General features: G+C 38.0%; 2 protein-coding genes across 2 annotated transcripts; one reads left to right on the forward strand and one right to left on the reverse strand.

The window, feature by feature from the left end:
- Positions 1-117: 117 nt before the first annotated feature.
- On the forward strand, positions 118-7041 carry mtif3 (mitochondrial translational initiation factor 3). The gene is made up of 5 exons (XM_028039800.1): positions 118-255; positions 1674-1792; positions 2662-3130; positions 4493-4644; positions 6069-7041. The coding sequence occupies exons 3-5, from the start codon at positions 2665-2667 to the stop codon at positions 6294-6296; spliced, it is 846 nt and encodes a 281-aa protein (XP_027895601.1). The 5' UTR covers positions 118-255; positions 1674-1792; positions 2662-2664; the 3' UTR covers positions 6297-7041.
- Positions 6968-19443, reverse strand: heca (hdc homolog, cell cycle regulator). Its single transcript, XM_028039795.1, has 5 exons — positions 18840-19443; positions 13848-14856; positions 12090-12256; positions 8757-8911; positions 6968-7424 (listed from the first exon to the last, which is right to left on the reverse strand). The coding sequence occupies exons 1-5, from the start codon at positions 18994-18996 to the stop codon at positions 7260-7262; spliced, it is 1653 nt and encodes a 550-aa protein (XP_027895596.1). The 5' UTR covers positions 18997-19443; the 3' UTR covers positions 6968-7259.
- Between the last annotated feature and the right edge of the window lie 259 nt (positions 19444-19702).

A 19702-nucleotide genomic window follows, 5' to 3' on the forward strand; every position in this document is an offset into this window, starting at 1 on the left:
TATTGCTTACGTCTAATGTATTTTCCCTGTAATAAGCTGTTTATTGTCATAAAATATAAGTAACAGAGTATGTACTGATGCCTAAGTTGTTGTTGTTTTCCATCTTCCCAGCAGTTAAACTGGAATATAAAATCCTCCGTCTCCCTTCTGTGAAACTTGAGATATTTATAGTTCAGCCTGAGAGATGAAAATGTTTTCTAAAATATATTTCCACGTCATTCGTGAAGAACGTCTCCAGCCGTTCACCTGGACAAGGTCATTTAAATCCACCCTTACATTTGCACTTTGCTGTTTCATTTGTTTGCTTGTATCTGATGCCGTCTGTCTGTTTTCCAGGTAACAGTGATGGATTCTCAATCTGGTTTGCATGTGTTTTATGTGTACTAACATTCTCTTTGCTTATTTTACTTATTTACAAGTTTTGTTCCCTTGACCTCTGAACTATATTATCATGAATTTTCCTTCTGAGTCACATTAATATATTTTAATTTACATGAGATGATTGATATCTCACATAGAGGCACAAAACAACTCTTTGTCTTTAAAGAGCTGTGGGGAAAAAAGAGAAACTTCATTTAATTTGATATTTCAAGCAAGACTGCAGCTTTTATTTTTATATTTTGAAGCAGAAATGGAGCTGCTTACATCAATATGGACAGAAAAATACTATTTTAATGTCATCTTATTTAATTAAGTTATGTTTACTTTCAAAAAGTGGTGATATTTAGATGAATGCACTCAAAACAACAAATTAAAACAATGATACTTCCACACTAAAGCCTAACAATCTCCACCTACTTTCTGTAATAAGAGACAAGAAACTAAACTTTTTCCTAAACCAGTCTTGGTTTTAAAATACATTAGAATAACATTAAAGTTAAATAGCTATTTTTAAAATGTATTTTATTGTGATAATTCAAGGTAAACTATTTTATACTAAAGGTGATGTTGCAGTCATATTTGTGTTGGTAATACTTCAGAAACAAGCTAACTCCAGCTTGTTTCTTCCTCCAGAAGCTTTTGCAAAGATAATATTTGCATATTCCTAAGTAGATGTGTCAGATTCCCATTGTTTCCAGTTTATGCCTCCTTTACAGGCCTGATTTGTAATATGGATTTTTATGATTAAGTGTGAGCTTTTATTTGTGCAAAGGAGGAGTTTAAATGAGGAGTTTAACCCATTATAACATGTTTATTTTTGCTTTTAAAACCCTCCAATAGATAAATAAATAAAAATCAATTCACATTTGGTCCATTTGGAAACCCTTCAAGTTTCCAAAAGGAAACTAAAAACTTTTTATATTTTTAGTTTGGCTTTCATAAATTTGTATTAACTTCTGTAATTACACGTTGCAGTTAAAGTTGGAATTAAATATTTTAGACCTCTTAAATATCTGTGAAAAATAAATAAACAGTAAGCTTTGTACTTTGTTTTAGCAACAAAACCTATGTGTATGGTATTTTTAAACCCAGATCAAACCCAATTAATCTCTTAAGGCAGCTTTTAAATGTGTCTCTGCTCTAACAAACCTGATTAAAATGGTTACATTATTTATTCAGCAGTCTGTTTTTGACCCACTTATTAAATCCTGAGCTGTTGAAGCAAGAAAACGTCTGAAACGTGCAGAACCTGCATTTGTTTTGCTAATTTTGGATTCCGTTTCCGTGTCCAGGCCGCCAGGGGGCAGCAGAGCGCTTTTCTGACGCATGGTCCCGTGAAGTAGTGCAAGGCGGAAGTAGACAGTCACCCTGCAGCTGCTCACAGAGGACTGTAAAATAATCCACTACTGAGGTAAAACATGTGCAAATGTATTTAACAAACGGAGGGAAATGTACTTTATGCAAATTAGAAAGAGTTTTCGCTTTTAAACAGGCTTAGTTTGAAACGCTGTTTGTTGTTTTTTCAGGGTTTTGCTGGAGGTCAGTTTTAAGTGTTTGAGGACAATTTAAAAACAAACTCTCCATAACCAGACTGTTTTATCATTTTGTTGACTATAAATTGCATTGTAATCATTATTTGTGCACAATTGCATCTAGAAATCAGACAGCTAATGTTAATTTTATAAAATTCAGTTTTTTATTTATTTATATTTTTAAGTCAATTGGCGAATCAAAAGTTAAAGAACAACTCGGTTAACCATCATAACCAGAACTGATAACTGGAAAAATGTCTCAACCACTAAACCTGTCGCAATAAGCAGTTAATAACATAGTAAATTAAAATGAGTCTAATGATTCATATTTTTTGAAGGCTAATTTTGATTACAGAGATTTCCTAATCCATTTATTTATGGTTGGAGTTGAGTGTGGCTTTTTTTTTTATTTCCGTTTTACTTTGGATATTTAAAATGTCTCCCAGTTCCAGTGTGAATTGTTCCTTACAAAATTCAAGTTTACTGATATTTGAAAGGGTGAATTAGCATTATTATGCCATTAAAATTATATTATTTGAAAATGGTCCCAAAACAACAATATTATAATTTATCGCAATAATTACTTTTACAATTTATCAACCATATTATGACATTGTTTCCAAATGGAAATGATTTCAGTGAGCAGCGTTTTGGAGTTGTTATTCTTCCACATTTTTATACCTTTAGCATTAATTTGTTTTGTTTTTTTTAATTAATTAAAAAACAAAACTGCTGTTGTTCTGTGCAGGAAATGTCTGCAGGTTGTGTGCGGTGGCTTCTGGGCCACACAGTGAGAGCCGTGTGCGGGGGCGGCGGCAGGCCCGGCTACTGGACACCAGCTCTGAGATCAACCGGACTCTGTGAAAGACACGGCATCGTCTCTACATCCTGGAGACGATCTGCGTTCTCCACTGAGGTTCCTGAAGAAACACCGTCTCCAGCAGCGAAGAAGAAGAAGAAGCAGGATCCTCGCGCCAACGCCTCCATCAGCAGCGTCGGGCGGAAAATCCCTCACAAAGAGATCCAGGTGATCGACGAGGAGGGGGATAAACTGGGGTTGATGCATCGCGCCGATGTGATCAGAATCATGAATGAGAAGGATCTGAAGCTGGTGCTGGTGAGGGAAAACGAAGAGCTGCCGCTGTACCAGCTGATGAGCGGGAAACAGATCCACGAGGAGCAGCTGAGACTTCGAGAGAAAAATAAGGCGAAAGCAGGTATGAAACTTAAATCACTTTAATGTACAGAAGATCACAACTATTCACTTCCTACTGGCAAAAGGAACAACCCTCCGTTTAAACAATATGTTTTATCTGACAACTAAAAAATCTGTTAAGGATGAAAATATAAAATAATTAAAAGGTGCAGCGACCTGTTTGTATAGAAGTGCAGATTGCTAAACTAACACTTTGTTGAGGCAAGATTTCATTTTCATTTAAATTGATTTTGCAGCTGCCATAAATTTGAATAACCTGAAATAAAACTCAGCTTTTCTTGCTGGATTTATCCTGATATTTCCATCTTCAGGTATTGCCATAATCTGCAGCGAGATTTCAGAGAATAAAAATGGTATAATTGTTCACAGACGTCAGTCAGTAGATGAGCAACAGCAACTTTTGACAGCATTATCGGTAAATCATGGAACGTATTTTAAAAAACGGTGATAAAATTAATGAAAAACGAGACGGAAAATAGTCAAACTGTTTAAGAAGCTGAAACAGCTGCACAGATTTCTGGAAATTATAAGTTTTATTTAAAAGTTAAAGTAATCTCCTTTATTTTCTAAATGTTAGGACTAGAGAGGATTACAAGATTTTTCTCCTAACGAAAACATTTAGGTATGACTAAAATAATAAAAAAAAACTTTGTGGGCGTCTGTTTGATACAAAAAGAACAGGCCCAAAAGAAACACCCTGGTAGAGGCAGCATCATGCTCTGGGCTCACATTTCTACAGTTGGCTCTGAGTCAAGGTGGATAACAATTATTAAATCCAAATACAAGTCAGTTTTGACCCAGAAAGTTTAGAGTTTTTCTATAAAATGAGGGCAGATTTTATTTTTCAGCTTCCCTGTGAGTCCAAACGTGCATCCAAATAAACCAAAACACAACGTCAAGCAAACAAAATAAAAGTTTTTGAATAGACCAAGCCACAATTAAGAGCTAAATATGTTGGTTCCACTAAACGTGTTTGAACCAAAGATTTATACAAAGACGGCAAGGTAGAAAGAGCAGCTGTTACAAAGTCGTCCTGGTAGTAAAAAACCACTTTGACATTTATTATGCAAACAGATTAATGCAGTTTCTGCATCATTTTGTTCCTGTTGAAAAATAAAACATTCATATTAATGTCACTTCTGGTCCAAGTTTTTGTCATTTAGATTTTCTGCAAAGGCAGAAAACATAAAAATAATTTGATAAAATGTACTTTTACTCCAGATTTTTATCAGCAGGGTTGCAACTCCTCGTCTGTTTCACGCTCCTGTTGCGCACCAAAAATGGTGGCAAGTTGAGATCAGTTTCACTAGAGTGAAAATGAGTGAGTTTACTGAAGGTTTCCTGACTCAGGTTTTCGCTGCAGGTCCTGTCCAGGTGAAGGAGCTCAACATCTCAGCCGGCATCGCGTCCCACGATCTGTCCACGAAGCTGAAACAAGTGGAGAGCTGGCTGGAGAAGAAACATCACGTCAGGCTGACGCTGCGGGGAAAACGCAACCAGCACATTGATAACCTGGTGAGCTTTACTCACAAATAAGGAATATTTATATCATTTTCAAAGTTTGGGTTTAATTTACTCGCCTTTTTATGAGCAAATTGCTGTTTTTTGATTACTTATTGGATTTTTTTCTGAAGGATAATTTATTTTCCTTTTAGCCTTTAAATCACAAATATTAATTTTCACTCTCTTAAATGGATTATATGAGAAAAACATTTAATATCAAACAAAGCAAGGATTTTATTAACATTTTGAAAATGAGCCCGATGTTGTAAATAGGTGAATTGCCAGTTAAGAAAATGTTTTGTGACGCTTTCCAGCACTGTCAGTATTTTTGGTCTAGTTTCTACCGCAAATATTTTAGTAAACAAAACTAACTTACAAGTAACTTTTCTGTTGTAACACATTCGTCCCATGTTACAAGTGAAATAATCTGCCAATTTATCTTTAACTTTTTTTAATCAATATTTAGGAATATATTTTTAAAATCTCCTATTTTGCAGAAAAGTTATTTGTAAGTTTTTTGTTTTATTTCAAGTGTACTAACAGTTTCAATAGAAACGGGACCAAAAATATTTGGTAAGATTTTGCGTTTGTCAGTGAGACTGAGAGGTTGGACTGTGATCTGTTGCTTTATTCTTATTATTTTACTTCTTCATGGTTCTACTTAAGTAAATTAATTTACCACACGTAGTCTTCTTACTGTAGGCAGCTTTTCCCCCTATTTGCCATTTAAAGACTTAACTTTGCTTCCACTCTTAACGTTTTTGAAATTAAATTTGATATAAAACATTTAAATGTGGCCCAAAAAAAAAGCAAAAACACAGGAATCAGTAACAACAGGTGGGTAGAGCGGCCAAAAATTATACTCAAGTAAGAGTAGCACTACTTCAACATATTTTTACACCGGAGTAAAAAGTATATGTCAAAGAAATGACTCAAGTAAGAGTAAAGAGTATTTGGTAAAAAGTCTACTTAAGAACTGAGTAACTGATCAAATTATCAACCATTTAATATTTTTAAATTACACAATCAGAGAGACCAAAATGTGAAGTTATGTGAGAATTTTGTTTTTTTTTAAGAACCAAAATGACAATAATTCATATAAGTAACAAAAAAATAACAAAGTCAGGTAAAAGAAAATTTTTCCAAATCAGTTTCTTTCATTATAAAACTTATAAAACTGTAATAAAAACTGCAGGTGTGTGTCTGGTGAATGTTTGGTTAAAACATGTTTGTTTCTCATTAGAAAATCCAGAAATTTTACTCAATAGTAGAAATACTTTATAATAAATTACTCAAGTAAAAAGTCCAGCATAGTAAAAATACTCCTAAAAGTAATTTTTTTCAAAACAAATTTACTCGATTAAATGTAACCAGTTACTACCCAACTCTGGCAAGGACACGTCTGATAAGATCTAATGAAGTTTTTCTCTCTGTAGGACAAAACTCTGGAGGAAATGGTGGAGCAAATGACCGTGATGACGGCCTTCGTCTCCAAGCCAAAGGTCACACGAGAAGGTCAGGTGGCCATGTGCGTTCTCCGGCCGCCGTCCGCCAAGGAGCTGGCGCAGAAAGCAAAGACCAGAGCTGAGGAGCCGCAGCCTGAAGCCAGTAAAACGCTTCCTGTTAGCAACACGGACACAAAGGAGGAAGTCGTGCAGCAGTGATGGGAGAGACGCTTTCACACGAACAAAATGGTGCCTGAATGTTACAGCAGCTTCAGAGCGTTTAAGGTCATATTTATCAACGGAGGCAGATGGGTTCTCATGTTGGGAGGTCAGCGAGTCTTAAAATGAAAATACCGGACTCAAGCAGAATACACATGAAAGCGTTCACACAAGTCACATTGAGATGCTACAGACCCACAAACCAGCTGACAAGATGACCTCACAGTAACACACACATGCAAAATAACTAGAAATAGACTCAAAATGACCCAAGAGTGGCTGAACTGAATCATGTTTCAGTAAGCAGAGGCAATAAGACGCTGCTGTAAGATGAGATGAGGATTACAGAGACGTGCAAGGACAAGAAGAGAGATAATGAAGCAGCAACTTCAACACTCTGGCAGAATAAAAGCTGTAAAAGAGTTGATGATGATGATGATGATGATGTTGTGTTTTGAGAGCAGATATTCCTGTAACCTAATAGCCTTGGGTGTGAACATATGGCTAGTTGGGTGAAAAAGCTCCAGATTACTCATGGGTCATGAGTAATCTGATCCATTTTTTCTAAATGTGATTGGCTTGTAGATGCTGGTTTTTGTTTGCCAAACTGTGTGGAAATAAATGAAATGATTGCTGAAGGTTGAAGATGTAAAGAATGAGCGACAGCATCATCAGTGTGAATCTTCCTCTTTATTTTAAGATCGATTTTGGTAAAAAATAAAAGCAAATTTGGCTTACAGATACATTCACTTGTCTCAGATAAATGTGTTTGCTCCACACTTTATCAACACTTCTCTCTCACACTTCGACTCTTTCTTCCGTCATTTTTTTTTTTTTTTAAAAAGGGAGAACTTAAAATCATAAAAACCACCTTTAAGGCCCCAGAAAATTAAAGATCTTTCCTAGATTGTGTTAGAAAATGAGAACAAAAAGCATCTGAACTAGCGTGTGTTGAAACGTTTGTCAATAAGCCTCTAGTACTTTGTATGAGGAGAAGGGTTTAACGAAGTGATAGTCCAGGTTGCCGCAGTGAGGGCACTGCTGGACGTTGCTGTACTCTGAGAAATACTGCATCCCGACTCGGACGTCCACCACCGGCTTGCCGCAGTGCTTACAGTTGAGCCGAGCCTGAGGACAAACAGGAAATGGACGCACAGGTGAGCTAACACTGCTAGCAGATTTCTTTGTTCGTTTGTTTGCTAACAGTCTAGCTAAACAATTAGCCTGTTTAGCTTAGCGTGGCTTATTTGTAAACAGAGCGGATGCGCGCGCAACTCGACTGCAGCGAGACCCGAACCGGTGTTCTCACTGGTTGCCTTGGTTACCCACATTCATCTTGCCGTTTTAGCATTAGCTAGCAAGTTGTCAGCCTACTACAACAGTTTATTACAGCACGATAAAATAGGTTATCCTACTAATTTGACATTAGTGAATCAAACTCTAATTTTAGCGTCTTTATGCTCTAGTTAACTTAAAGGAAAATGGTATAACTATTATAGATTACAAATTGCAAACTGCTTTTTCTTATTATTAATCATATGGGCGACGGAACAAGAGGTGAACATTAGCCACTTTGCTGTCATCTCGTATATTTGCAGGTAAATGTTAATTAATATGGAATTTCTTATTTAAAATTTTTAAAAAAAACTTGAAACAACAAATAAAAATATATTTATGCTGATTTTAAAACAACAAAACAAGGAGCATATTTTTTGTAGGTTAGCTAAATAGTTGGCCTGTTTAGCTTAGCCTGGCATAACTCTGTTTTTAGCGCCATTATGCTAACTCTAGTCAACTTATCAACTGAAAGGGAACATTATTGAACTATTATAGACTACAAATTGCAAACAACCACTGTTTAATGACCCTCTTTTGTCCTTTATGAATAGTTTTTAAGTAGCAGTCTGAGGCTGCTTTTTCTTACTAAACATAAGTAACGGGACTAGAGATGGAAATTATCCATTTTGCTATCATCTCATGTATTTGCATGTAAATGTTGATTAATACTTAATGTCCCATTAAACAAAAATACAATTGAAACAATATATAAAAAAATATTAATGGTGATTGTTAAACAACAAAAGGAGCCTTATGCTAACAATTAGCCTGCTTAGGTTAGCCTGGCTTAACTGTATACAAATATTTTTAGCGCCGCTATGCAAACTCTAGTCAACGTATTCGTTTAAATGGAAAATGATTGAATTATCATAGACTGCAAATTGCAAACAACTGTTTGATTACCCCCTTTTCTCCTTCATGAAGAGTTTTTTTATGTGCAATAGTCTGAAGCTGTTTCTTTCCTTATATTATTATTAAAACAATAAGCCAACAGGACTAGTCATGGAAATTTGCTACTTTGCTATCATGTATGACGGTGGGTGTTACCACCTGTATTTGTAATCAGATTTCCAGGGTGGATGACGCATAAATATTAATTCACTGTGTGGTCAGTTTACCCACCTGGCAGCAAGGTGAAGCAGCCAGTATATCGTAGGTATACATGGTGCCCAGCTGGTGCCAGCTCCCGTCCCAGCGTGATTTGCACTTAATACAGACGATCTTGTGGACGCCCTCCAAGCAGTCCACACAGATGGCATAGAGGTGCATTAATCGACCTGTTGAAAGCCAAACAACAAAAATTATTAGACAGAAAAATTTATCTGTAAAGTAATTAAAAGTTATTATAAGAGAAGATGTTTAGAGTAGCTTTTCCACCATGTTTTATGTCATATTTTAATTTTTTTTAATGATTATTAAAGGTGTAGAGCTAAGAAAACACAGTTACAGGAGAGAATGGGTTCTCGCTTTTTATATTTCCATACAAAAGCTTTAATTTCCTAAAATATTCCAACTGCAAAGTTGAGCGGTAACTAGTTACATTTATTCAATTATATTTACTTCAGTAACATTTTTTTAAAATGCACTTTTAGAAATAGTTTTATTATGCTTTACTTTTTACTTTTACTTGAGTATTTCATTATGAAGTATTTCTACTCTTACTTGAGTAAAATTTCTGGATTTTCTACCCACTGAATGTTTTAACCAAAAATTCACCACGTACAGACACACACATGCCGTTTTGTTAAAGTTTTATACGTTTCTTATTGACAGAAACTGATTTGGAAACTTTTTTTTTTGTCTGATTTTGTTATTTTTGTTACTTATATGAATTATTGTCATTTTCGTGCTTAAAATACCAAAATTTCCACTTAACTTTATAATTTAGTCTGTCTCATGATGTAATTTTTAAATATTATATGATTGATCATTTGATCAGTGTAGACTTTTTACCAAATACTTTTTTACTTTTCCTTGAGTAATTTATTGGACTGCTACTTTCTACTTTTATTTCAGTAAAAATACAAAGTAGTGCTACTTTTACTTGAGTACAATGTTTGGGTTTTCTATCCACCTCTACCCAACTCTAAATGTTTAAAAGAAATAAATCTACAAAGAGGTGAGTAAATCCTGGTGATGTATTTCTTGGTTTTCTTCGCCTTTCCCTTTAAGAAATTTAAATATTTCTTGCTTGAAATTTAAAAAAATAGTGATATTATTCATACAACCACAGAGTGTTTTAGTTAAATTAGACCATGTTAAATCCGTGTGAGGTATTTTTAACTTCTCCTTTGGTTCTGCAGACAGAAGGGTGAAAAAACCCTCGAATAAACAACCCTTCCATGCTTCTGCATATCAAAGACAAGAATATCAAAGCTTGTGGGTCAGCACATCAAAGACGCTCCACGCTGCAGCTGCGCTGATTCACATTCATGTTGGGACTGTGCAGAAGTCGGCAGAAAATCTTACATCTCTACGCACAACACTGACTGATGGGTCAGTGTTTTCTTTTTTAGACAGTCATTTTATGATGCATGTTCTTATTCTGAGTCTGACCTGCAAGTGAAAGTGGATCTGAAAACATGTTTTTTAAAAGCTCTTCAGTTGGATTTCTATCCGAAAAGTGTGAAAACAGTTTTTAAATTCAAATGGAAACTCTCCACTGAGACTTTTAAAGGACGTTTTCCCATGAGAACTGTTGCCATCAGTGCAGTTTCCTTTTTGGGCCAAGCAGGACAACGAAGAAGCAACTTCTATCTAAATGGAGAAACATGAAGCGCAGAGTGAGATTTTTCTGATGAGTACAGCTTCAAGTTTCTCCAAGGAAGGCCGGTATCAATTGACTTGTGATTAATTGTAGACTGATAGTGTATTATACTCAAATTAGTTCCAATCGAATAACCAAAATCGTCCGCTTAGACCAGCCCTTTTCAAACTATGACCCGCGGCCGCCCCCTGGTGGCCAGCAAGGTACTGCATGTAAACGACCGTTTATTTGCCGTGACGTCAGCTCAAAGTACGACGCTACAGCTAGCTTAGCGAAGGATTGTGGTTAAGATTAGCAAAGTAAAAGTGGCTTAGTGGGTCACTCCAAAGAAAAACTTCAGACACCGGTGGAAAGAAGACTGCTTATAAGATCGGAGGAAGCTAAGTGAAAGCTGCTGCGAGTTTTGATGTTCACGAACGATTCAGTTCTTTTGAACGGCTCAACTGTCACAGTTGGTGAGAACTGTTCTTTGTTTTTTTTTTATGACTTTGCTTCCTCATGATGCTCTGCTTGCACCTCAACAGGTAAGTCTATTTTAAATGATTAAATTAAATAAATACAATAGATAAATACATGAGTTTATATTTATTGTATTTAATGGTGCAGATGAGGATTTGTGTTTCTGCCAAAGCAACTCAAGTCTATTTTTCTTTAATTATGCTTCTAAATAGGCCTAAATGTGACTAATGCACGCAACACTTGGTAAAGAACAACTTCTTTTTTGATTTCAAATGTGTTGGACCTTATTGGAAAACTTAGAAAACACACTTTTCACAAAACTCAAAATGTTCAGAGTAGACCGGTTCATGACAATAAGTGAGTTAAGAGACTAATATTTTAATTTCAGGTTGTATATATGACAAATTAGTTGGTTTGTGCGTGTTTGTTAAATGGATTGAAAGTTTGAGAAACACTGGCTTAGACCTTATTTTAGTGTTAGTTTGGCTGCCATCCAGCAGAGGGCGCCGCAGATGGAGCCAGTTGATACAAGATTAAAAGATTAAAGATGGCGGATATTCTAGAACAGGAAAGAGCAACGGTCCAAAAAGTGTCTGATGTGGGACACAAAATACACTTTATGCGGTTCTGTTTTGAAATATAAACACTCAACAAACTCCTTTCTCAAGTTGTAACCTTAACTTCTGATTAAAAAATTATTGATTTGCTACGAAAGCGAAGATGTGATGACAGGAAAAAAATATGATCCAAATAAGTAAGGCTGATTTTTCTTCAAGAGCAAAGATGGTATTTCTGTATGAACATCTCTATTTTATTCTTTTTATCTTTTTTTTTCTGTTCAGCAATCAAGAAGTTCCTGTTTTATTATATTTTATAAATATGAATAAGGTTAATAATGGGAGAAAACTCTGTTTTCCGTTTTGTCCAGTCATGCAGCTGACACAAATAATGTTAAAATTTTACGTTTTTTATTTTATATTCAGCATATTATGAAAAATGTAACCTCTGATAAAACAGCAAACTCAAGTTTTTAAGAAATAGATGCTTACCAATTAATCGTAAGTTGATAGATAAGATTGATCAGCTTTAGATTAACTCAATAATGATAACTTGCAAACCTAACCAGCAAGATCAAAACGTTTTATTGGAGTTTCATCAAGTAAAAGTGACCAGGAAGTGGCAAAAATCAGACTTTGTAACTGTACAGATTTGATACTCTCAAACCTGACCTTGAAGGTGGCAGGGGACGTCGTACTCGATCTCGTCATGGCGTGACGGACTGAGGAACAGCGTCCCGTCCACCAGGGGGAACTGCTCGAACACGGGCAGCGAGCGGTGGCACAGAGCGCAGTTGACCACGTTCCTCTGGCTCGCACTGAGAGCAGACAGGATAAACCTGCAGGACGGAAATGTCAAAGGGCAAAAAGAACAAACATCAGGGTGGGAGCCTCACAGTTATTCTGATATAAACTCATTCAATAAATTTGTGTTGCTGCTGAAGCTTAGATACATACACAGTGCACACAATAACCATGTGGACATTTTCTCCTGACCCAAAAGCTGGTATTGATAAAAGGAGGAATGTGTAGAGGAAACAGGAAAGAAGCTGAAAACATTTACACCAAAAACCAAAGAAAATGGCATTTTGTTTTTGTTTAACACCTTAAGTTCCTTTGCTTTGAGCCTGGCTGACTCTACGTCTCCACGTTGTACTTTTGCAACCTTTCTTTTTGCTATTGTAAGGGAGCAGCCTGTTAGAAGTAATTTCATTATAAGTGTCTAAAAACCTGTCAACAACTAATCAAACATACACAGAAGTACAAGCCCAGGAGTACGAGCTCTGCTCTTTCTATGTTGAAGAGTAGAGTGAATTACAGCAGCAATTTAATTGTGCTGCAGTGTTTCTACACACAAAAGAGTCATCACGTACTCAGTTTCTTTAAAGGTGACCTATTGTGCATCCTTAAATTTGTTAGGATAGATCTATGGGTGATACAAAACATTTTCATTACATTTTCCTTGCAGAAAATCATTCGTAGATAATGAGATTTTGGTCTGGTTCTACCCATTTTGAGCTTCTTTCAGAATGAGATGTTTTAGGGCCTCCGTCATTTAAATTCAAATAAGCTGCTGCTGGCCACGCACCCTAACTTAGCGTTTACACTCGCACTTGGAAATGGCTGCAAACAGATACGCAATTCTACAAATGTAAATTTTTGAAAAGCATCAGTAGAGCCTCTTGCACAACCAAAAAGAATGTAACAAGTGATTTATGGATGGTAAATCAACAACCGAACATGTGTTATCTTTTCCAGCAGCCATTGTACAGTGCATAGAGTGTAAGGTTGGGTATTTATCGTATCGTTTATCATTTATCTTGATGAATTTCTTATAAGAATTTTGATTTGTTAATGTCAATAAACTCCAATTAATCTCAGAAAGTTCCTAGAAAATAAACTAGGAAATGTCTTAGTTTGAAAAGTTGAAAATTTGCTACAAAAAACTCAATTTCGAGATTAATCTCAAATTTTCTAGAAACGTAAAAGATTCCTGTGTTTGAAAAGTGAAGAAAAATTCTAGGAAAAATTAGGAAACTTGGAGATTAATTTTAGAAATTTTCAAGAAAAAAAAAAAGAATTTTCTAAATTTGTTCGACTTTTGAAACTCAGAAATTTCCATGTTTTTTTCTCCAACATTTCTGAGGTTAATATAAAAATTTCTTAGGGTTTCTTGCTAATATTTGACTTTTAAAGCTCAGAAATTTCCTTTTTTTTTGTAGAAAATTTCTGAGATTTATGGCAGAAATATACTTCTTTTTTTGTGCGTAGAACGGCGTACTACGCTATCTTCAATGTGTAGTACAGCTATGCTGTGTACAGAAAAGAAGTAAATTTAATTTTCTACCTACAATGGTCGTACAATGCTGTCGTGTACGGATGAGTTTTGTCGTTTTCTAAATACATTTCTTTAACCCCTTTGACTTTTACCTGCGCAGCTCCTCCCCCTGGCCGGCCTGGGCGTCGTCTTCCATGCGGACGTGGTACGTGTTGAGTTTGTGGCGGGGGACGTGGGTGAGGAGCTCCGAGAGGTCCAGCCTCCTCAGGAACTGCACCGGGTGAGGGTGGGTCCCGTCCCCGCCGCCGCCGGTCAGCCGCGGGTGGAGCGGGAGGGCGAAGGACAGCTGCAGCGGGAAGACGGACCCGGGGTCCAGGTGAGGACCGCCAGCCGAACCGACGGGACGACTCAGAGCGCTGCCAGCCAGCAGGTGTTTCCTCTGGGGGTCCATGTGGACGGCCGACTTGAAGAACTCGCCCAGCTGGCGGGAACCTCGCAGCCCGGTACCTCCGGACCCGAGAACAGACGTTGGGGAGAAGTTAAACCCGCTGGGAGGGGACAGTCCTGGGGAGTCGCATGGGGATTTCTGAGGGGGACCCAGCGGAGACAGTCCTCCCACCGCATGTGCCCCTCTTTCTATGGAGTTCTGGCGGTCCACTGATTGTCTACGAGGTAACTCCTGGCTGGAGGCCCTTTGGGATAACTTCCCACCTGCTGCCCCTGCTGCTGGCTTGCTCTTCTTAGGCTCTTCAAACGGACCGTCTCCAGGCCCCACGGCACCCCCGCTCGCCCCAGTCCTGCCGGCGCTCCGCTCCGACGGCTTCTTCTTGCGCTCGTCCTGCATGCGTTTCACCTGGTACCAGTCGGTGTCCTTCTTCAGGTGGCCCTGTCCGCAGCGGCAGGAGCAGAACCTGAAGGCCAGGTCGTAGCCCTTCTTGGTCCACATGTTCTGCCGGCACTGCTTCTCGTTCCAGGAGCGGGCGCGGCCGATGCAGTTGAACTGGACCAGGATGGAGCTCTCCCACTCATAGAAGCACTGCAGGTGCATCCAGTTGCCGTACGGGCAGAGCTCGTTGTTGCAGAGGACCCGCTGGTGGTCGTCCTTCTCCAGGTCGATGGAGCGGCCCAGACTGCAGCCCAGAGGGGAGGCGCACTGGACCTCTGAGTGGACAGAAAGAAGAGCAACCAGCTGGTAAAACATCCTGAGCCCACATGACTCTAGAGCTGAAATTTTCAGAAAAAAAAGTCCAATTTTGATTAGGGCTCAAACGATTAGTCGAGATAAATCAATTATTGAAATAATCGACAACTAATTTAGTCGCCGATTAATTGTTAAGACTCAAGAAGGGCAACCAGTTGGTAAAATACTTAAATCCCACATGCTGAGCCTACACAACTGGGAACTTTTCAGAAGAAACATCCAACTGTTAGTAGGACTGAAACGATTAATCAAGATAAATCGATTACTGAAATAATCGACAAATAATTTAGTCATAGATTAATCGTTAAGACTCAAGAAAGGCAACCAGTTGGAAAACGATTTAAAGCCCACATCTTGAGCTTAAATCTGAAATTTTCAGAAAAAACATAATTTTGATGAGGGCTGAAACGATTAATCAAAATTAATTGACTATTCTTCTGATGAACATTGTTGTTATTGTTCCAATAATGGATCATATTGGGTGCCATTTTAGCCTGAATCTTTGAAGCAGATTTTTCACCATAAGCTGAATTAAAATAAAACAGAAAATGGTGAAAATGTCACTAATAGCATCTATTTCTAGAATTGAATTAGGCCATTCAGGACTGTCAGCAGCTTTTTTAAAAACAAGGCCAACAAACATTGGCAGACGGCTTCATCGAGTTGATAACATGAGAGGGGTGTGTGTGTGTGTGTGTGTGTGTGTGCGCGTTGGGTTTCCTTCTTCCTTTTCCGGTGCGCTGTCAGCTCTCTGTCTGTGTTACACACCAGTGTTGTTCTTTTTTCTTAAGGAAGAAATCTTTAATTTGATCTCATTCAAAACTCAGACATCGTTTTGGGAGTTTCAGATGAATAATAAATGTTTTATAGTTATATTTATCTATGTATTAATCATTTATGAGGATTAGTATCTTGCCCAAGGGCATTCATGCATGACTGTGGAAAGGTTTTAAATCAAGAGACATTTTCTATGGTTTTTGTGTATTTGTGAATGTTTTTCTGTTCGCCGCAGTTGTTTTTTTATACTTGAAAATAACAAGAAAATGAGCAAACACATTCAGATTGTGTTTGCTCAATCTAAATGTTTAATTATAATGTTTAAAAATAAAAAAGCAAACTTGAATACAGGAGCAACTAACTCCTTTTCGTAAAGTATCTATAAGTCAGGGGTGTCCAAACTTTTTGTCATATGGGAAAAGAAAACTTTAAAGGTTAAAAAAGCAAATAAAGTAGTCCAATTTCTTTTTTTTCTTTGTTGCTAAGGAATATTGTTTATCGCAGATAAAAAATTTGAAAGGATTTCGCACGTTTGCAGAATTACTTTAAAAGAAAGGCTTCTAGTTTACAAATTGTTTCATGCTGAGTTGAACAAATTTATTCCCAATTATAAGAACAGGATTCGAGTCACTTTCTTTCAGAGGCACTTGCTACATTTAGCCAAATTAAAAAAGTTAAATAAAAGCTGATTTTGGTGAAGCAAAGTTGGCTTTTCAGTAAAAGTCTCCAGATAGAAACTTTGTTATAAAAAGACACGTACATTCTGTTATAATCAACATTTTCCGTGGTAAAAAAAAGTGTTTAAAAATAAAAAGTAATCTGGATTAGCTATGTTGTTTCACTCTTGAGCTGCAGTTTGGGGCCACAAAAATCAGTCAATTGGCCACAAACGGCCCTCGGACCGCACTTTGGTCACCCCTGACTTAAATATTTATGCACAATGGAAGTGGTTGATGAATTTAAACAGTCTTAATGTAGATTACATTTTTTTAAAGTTCTGTATTTAATCAGAAAATTAAATATAAGTGAAAGTATTTTCGACTGTATAGAAGTATCTCATTTAAAGTATTTAAACTTTTAACATGTGCACGTGATATGGACACAAATAGTCTGAATCATCAGTGTGGCACATGAGATCATCAACATGGAGCAAAGGATGCTGGGAGATTTATACAAAAAGTCCAACAAATTGTCGCCATATTTGAGGAGTTAGTTAAGCTTCCCTCTGGAAGTGAAGCAAATTTATAAGAACTAATTTATCCCAAATTCAGTAGCATTACTCAGAGTTGTTGTCAGGTTGTGTCTGTTGTTGGTTTGTGATTTTGTTGTGATCCTTTTTATTATGTATTGTGAGTGTTTTTAACCACCATGTGAAGCCAAACGCCAATTTCCGCATCTGTGGGTCATAAATGTCATTATTGTGAACATGTTTTTCCTCCTATTTTGCCACGTTACAAACACGAACTTTAGGACGTTTAATTGAGCGTTCAGGCAACAAACCAACTTCTTTAAAAAGTCTGAAACGTGTGACATGAAACCCAACGAAACCAACTGATTTCACGTCGCTCAATAAGTAAACAGAGTTAAACGGTGGATAAGTTATGAATCCAGATGTTCTGTAAAGATTGGAGAATATTAGTGAACAAATAGTATTTAGCTGCGGAGAAGTTTAAAGCTGAATTTGGCAATAATGTAATATAATCTCACTGAACGCTCATCAGTCCATCTGAAAATGCAAACATACCAAGACTTGATTGTCCACTGACTGTATTTTAGATAGAATAATACTAAACTATTAAAAACCCGTTCAGACTTTAATAATGACAGCTTCATTCATTTTCAGGGTTTTGTTTTGGGTGAGAAATATACGTTTTCTAGAAACATAGTGTCATTTTATAGCAAATCAAGTAACTATGTTACCTTCTGTAAGTCAAATATGACGGAAAATAAATTTTACTTTGTAATTTAGCACCTTGAAATTGGGCCTCTGTCTCTTTAAAAACTCCTGCTCTTTCTGAAACTCCGCCTCCAGGAAGTCATCACAACATGGCTCCTCTATTAACCCTTTAAGAACGTTTTATAACGAACTTAGCAGTTCCACCAGGTGTTTGCTCATTGCTGCTGGCTAGTCTGAAGGAGCTGGTTTGTTATGAGAAAGCTCAGAGGAGGAGCTGTGTCCTCGAAGGCGGAGCTAGGTCCAACCAGGCGTTTTTCACAGCTGAATGGTCGTCATGGAGATTAAAGGACTACTAAACATGCATGAAAGACTCAAGGCAACACTTTAGTTATGTTTCTGATGAGGGAATAACTTTATAACATAATGTAAAGCAACAAAAAACAAGTCTCCATATTGTTTTAGTTCAGTCACATAAAATCTCAATGAAAGAACAATATGTTGAAGTTTGTGGTTGCGACATGACAAAATGAGGAAAAAGTTTCAGAAATATCAACAACAAGTTGTGTTGCTGCATCTGTTTATCTATTGGCCCCTTGGCTGAAAATGTGACGGCACAAATGACGCAAAGTTGCATTTTATCCCTTTTAATTCCGCCGTTTATGCGCTGATTTGCGGTTTTGCTTTGACGGACTCTGTCCTGCTGCAGCCCTCTGACGGACAGCTCGTCCTCAGCCATAATTGTGCGGCTTGCAGCGGGATGACTCCTCCAGCTGCTGTCAGTGGAGTTTGGGTGCGCACGCAAGCGGTGAGGTGTCAGCGTTACTGTCGAGGAAGAAGGCCACAAGCTTAACCTGAGTGCGGACAAGGTGTGAGCCAGGAACCACAGCTGAGGCCCGCAGGAGAGCATTTTAAAGTTTTACATGCGTTATGAGTCCAACTGGCCGCTTTCCTGTCCAATATGCGCACTTGAATGTGATTTAAGCTTGTTCTGTTGGAGTCAAACAAGCCGCGATGGCCTTAAAATCAGTGTCACCCGCAGAGTTTGAGGAACAACGACTAGCTGATTTATAAAATCAAACAGTTCATGCAAGGCCTCGAGCAGTAGCGCCTCTGTTTGCCTATAATCAATCAATTTAGTTCATGCATTTCTAATCGGGTGGGTGAAAACGTCGGCAGGGTCGCAGCGCATGAGTGCTTAAAGGGTGCAGATAAGCCAGAGTTTCTCCTGGAAGGAAAGCAACATCTCCAAACTTCTCCAACATCTCTTACCGCTGGAGCGCTCCGTCCGGGGCGCCGCGGTAGCTGCAGCAGCCACCGCCGCGGCCGCGCCTCCCGCTGCTGCCGTGCAGCCTCCATTTTCTTGCTCGTCCCCGCTGCTGTTCGTGCGTTTGCTCTTCTTCCCCTTGCTGCTCTTCTGGTTGGGCATTTTACGCGATTCGCAACGACGGCGGCTGGGATTTCAACCTCTATCAGCGCCTCCCGTCCGTGCCGTCTGGCATTTCTGTGGACTCCATTTGCGGACTTCGACGGAGCGTTTGCGCTTTCTGTTTTGCGCCTCGCTTGGCGGCGGAGGTTTCCTCCAGCCGCGGGTTTTGCTGCTTGCAGCAGGTAGAAGAAATAAGCTGCTATAACCTTTAAGAGTGAAGGCGTGTCCGTGTCTTGTTTTGATTCCTGCTCTGCTGTTTTCTTCCACCCCCTGACGTCCGCTGGTCCCGCCCCGCCCCGCCCCCCACCGCTGGCCGTCAACGACGTGCCGCGTTCAAGTCCGCTCGGAAAGCACGGAACTACAAAGGAGACAGCAATTTGGAAAAGAATAACAGAGTATAGATGGATGTAGCAGTTGTGTCCAAACGTTTTGCATCGAGGGTCAAAATTGATGTTTTCTACGGAAGAGGATTAGGGCCACTGAAAAAAAAAAAAGAATTCTGAGAATATGTACACATATACTGTATTTATCCATAAGTCATGCATTTATTTTCTTATTTTTTATATTCCATTTACAATTTAAAATCATGCAGGGTAGAAGAAATTTTTTTTGTTTTGTACCGTTTTTGCAACAGATTAATGTATAAACCTTCCAAGTTGCACCAAGAACAAAACAATCTTTTACTTTAATGACTCTAATGCAACAT

Source organism: Xiphophorus couchianus, chromosome 15, assembly GCF_001444195.1.
Source record: "Xiphophorus couchianus chromosome 15, X_couchianus-1.0, whole genome shotgun sequence".
In the NCBI taxonomy this organism is placed as follows: domain Eukaryota; kingdom Metazoa; phylum Chordata; class Actinopteri; order Cyprinodontiformes; family Poeciliidae; genus Xiphophorus; species Xiphophorus couchianus.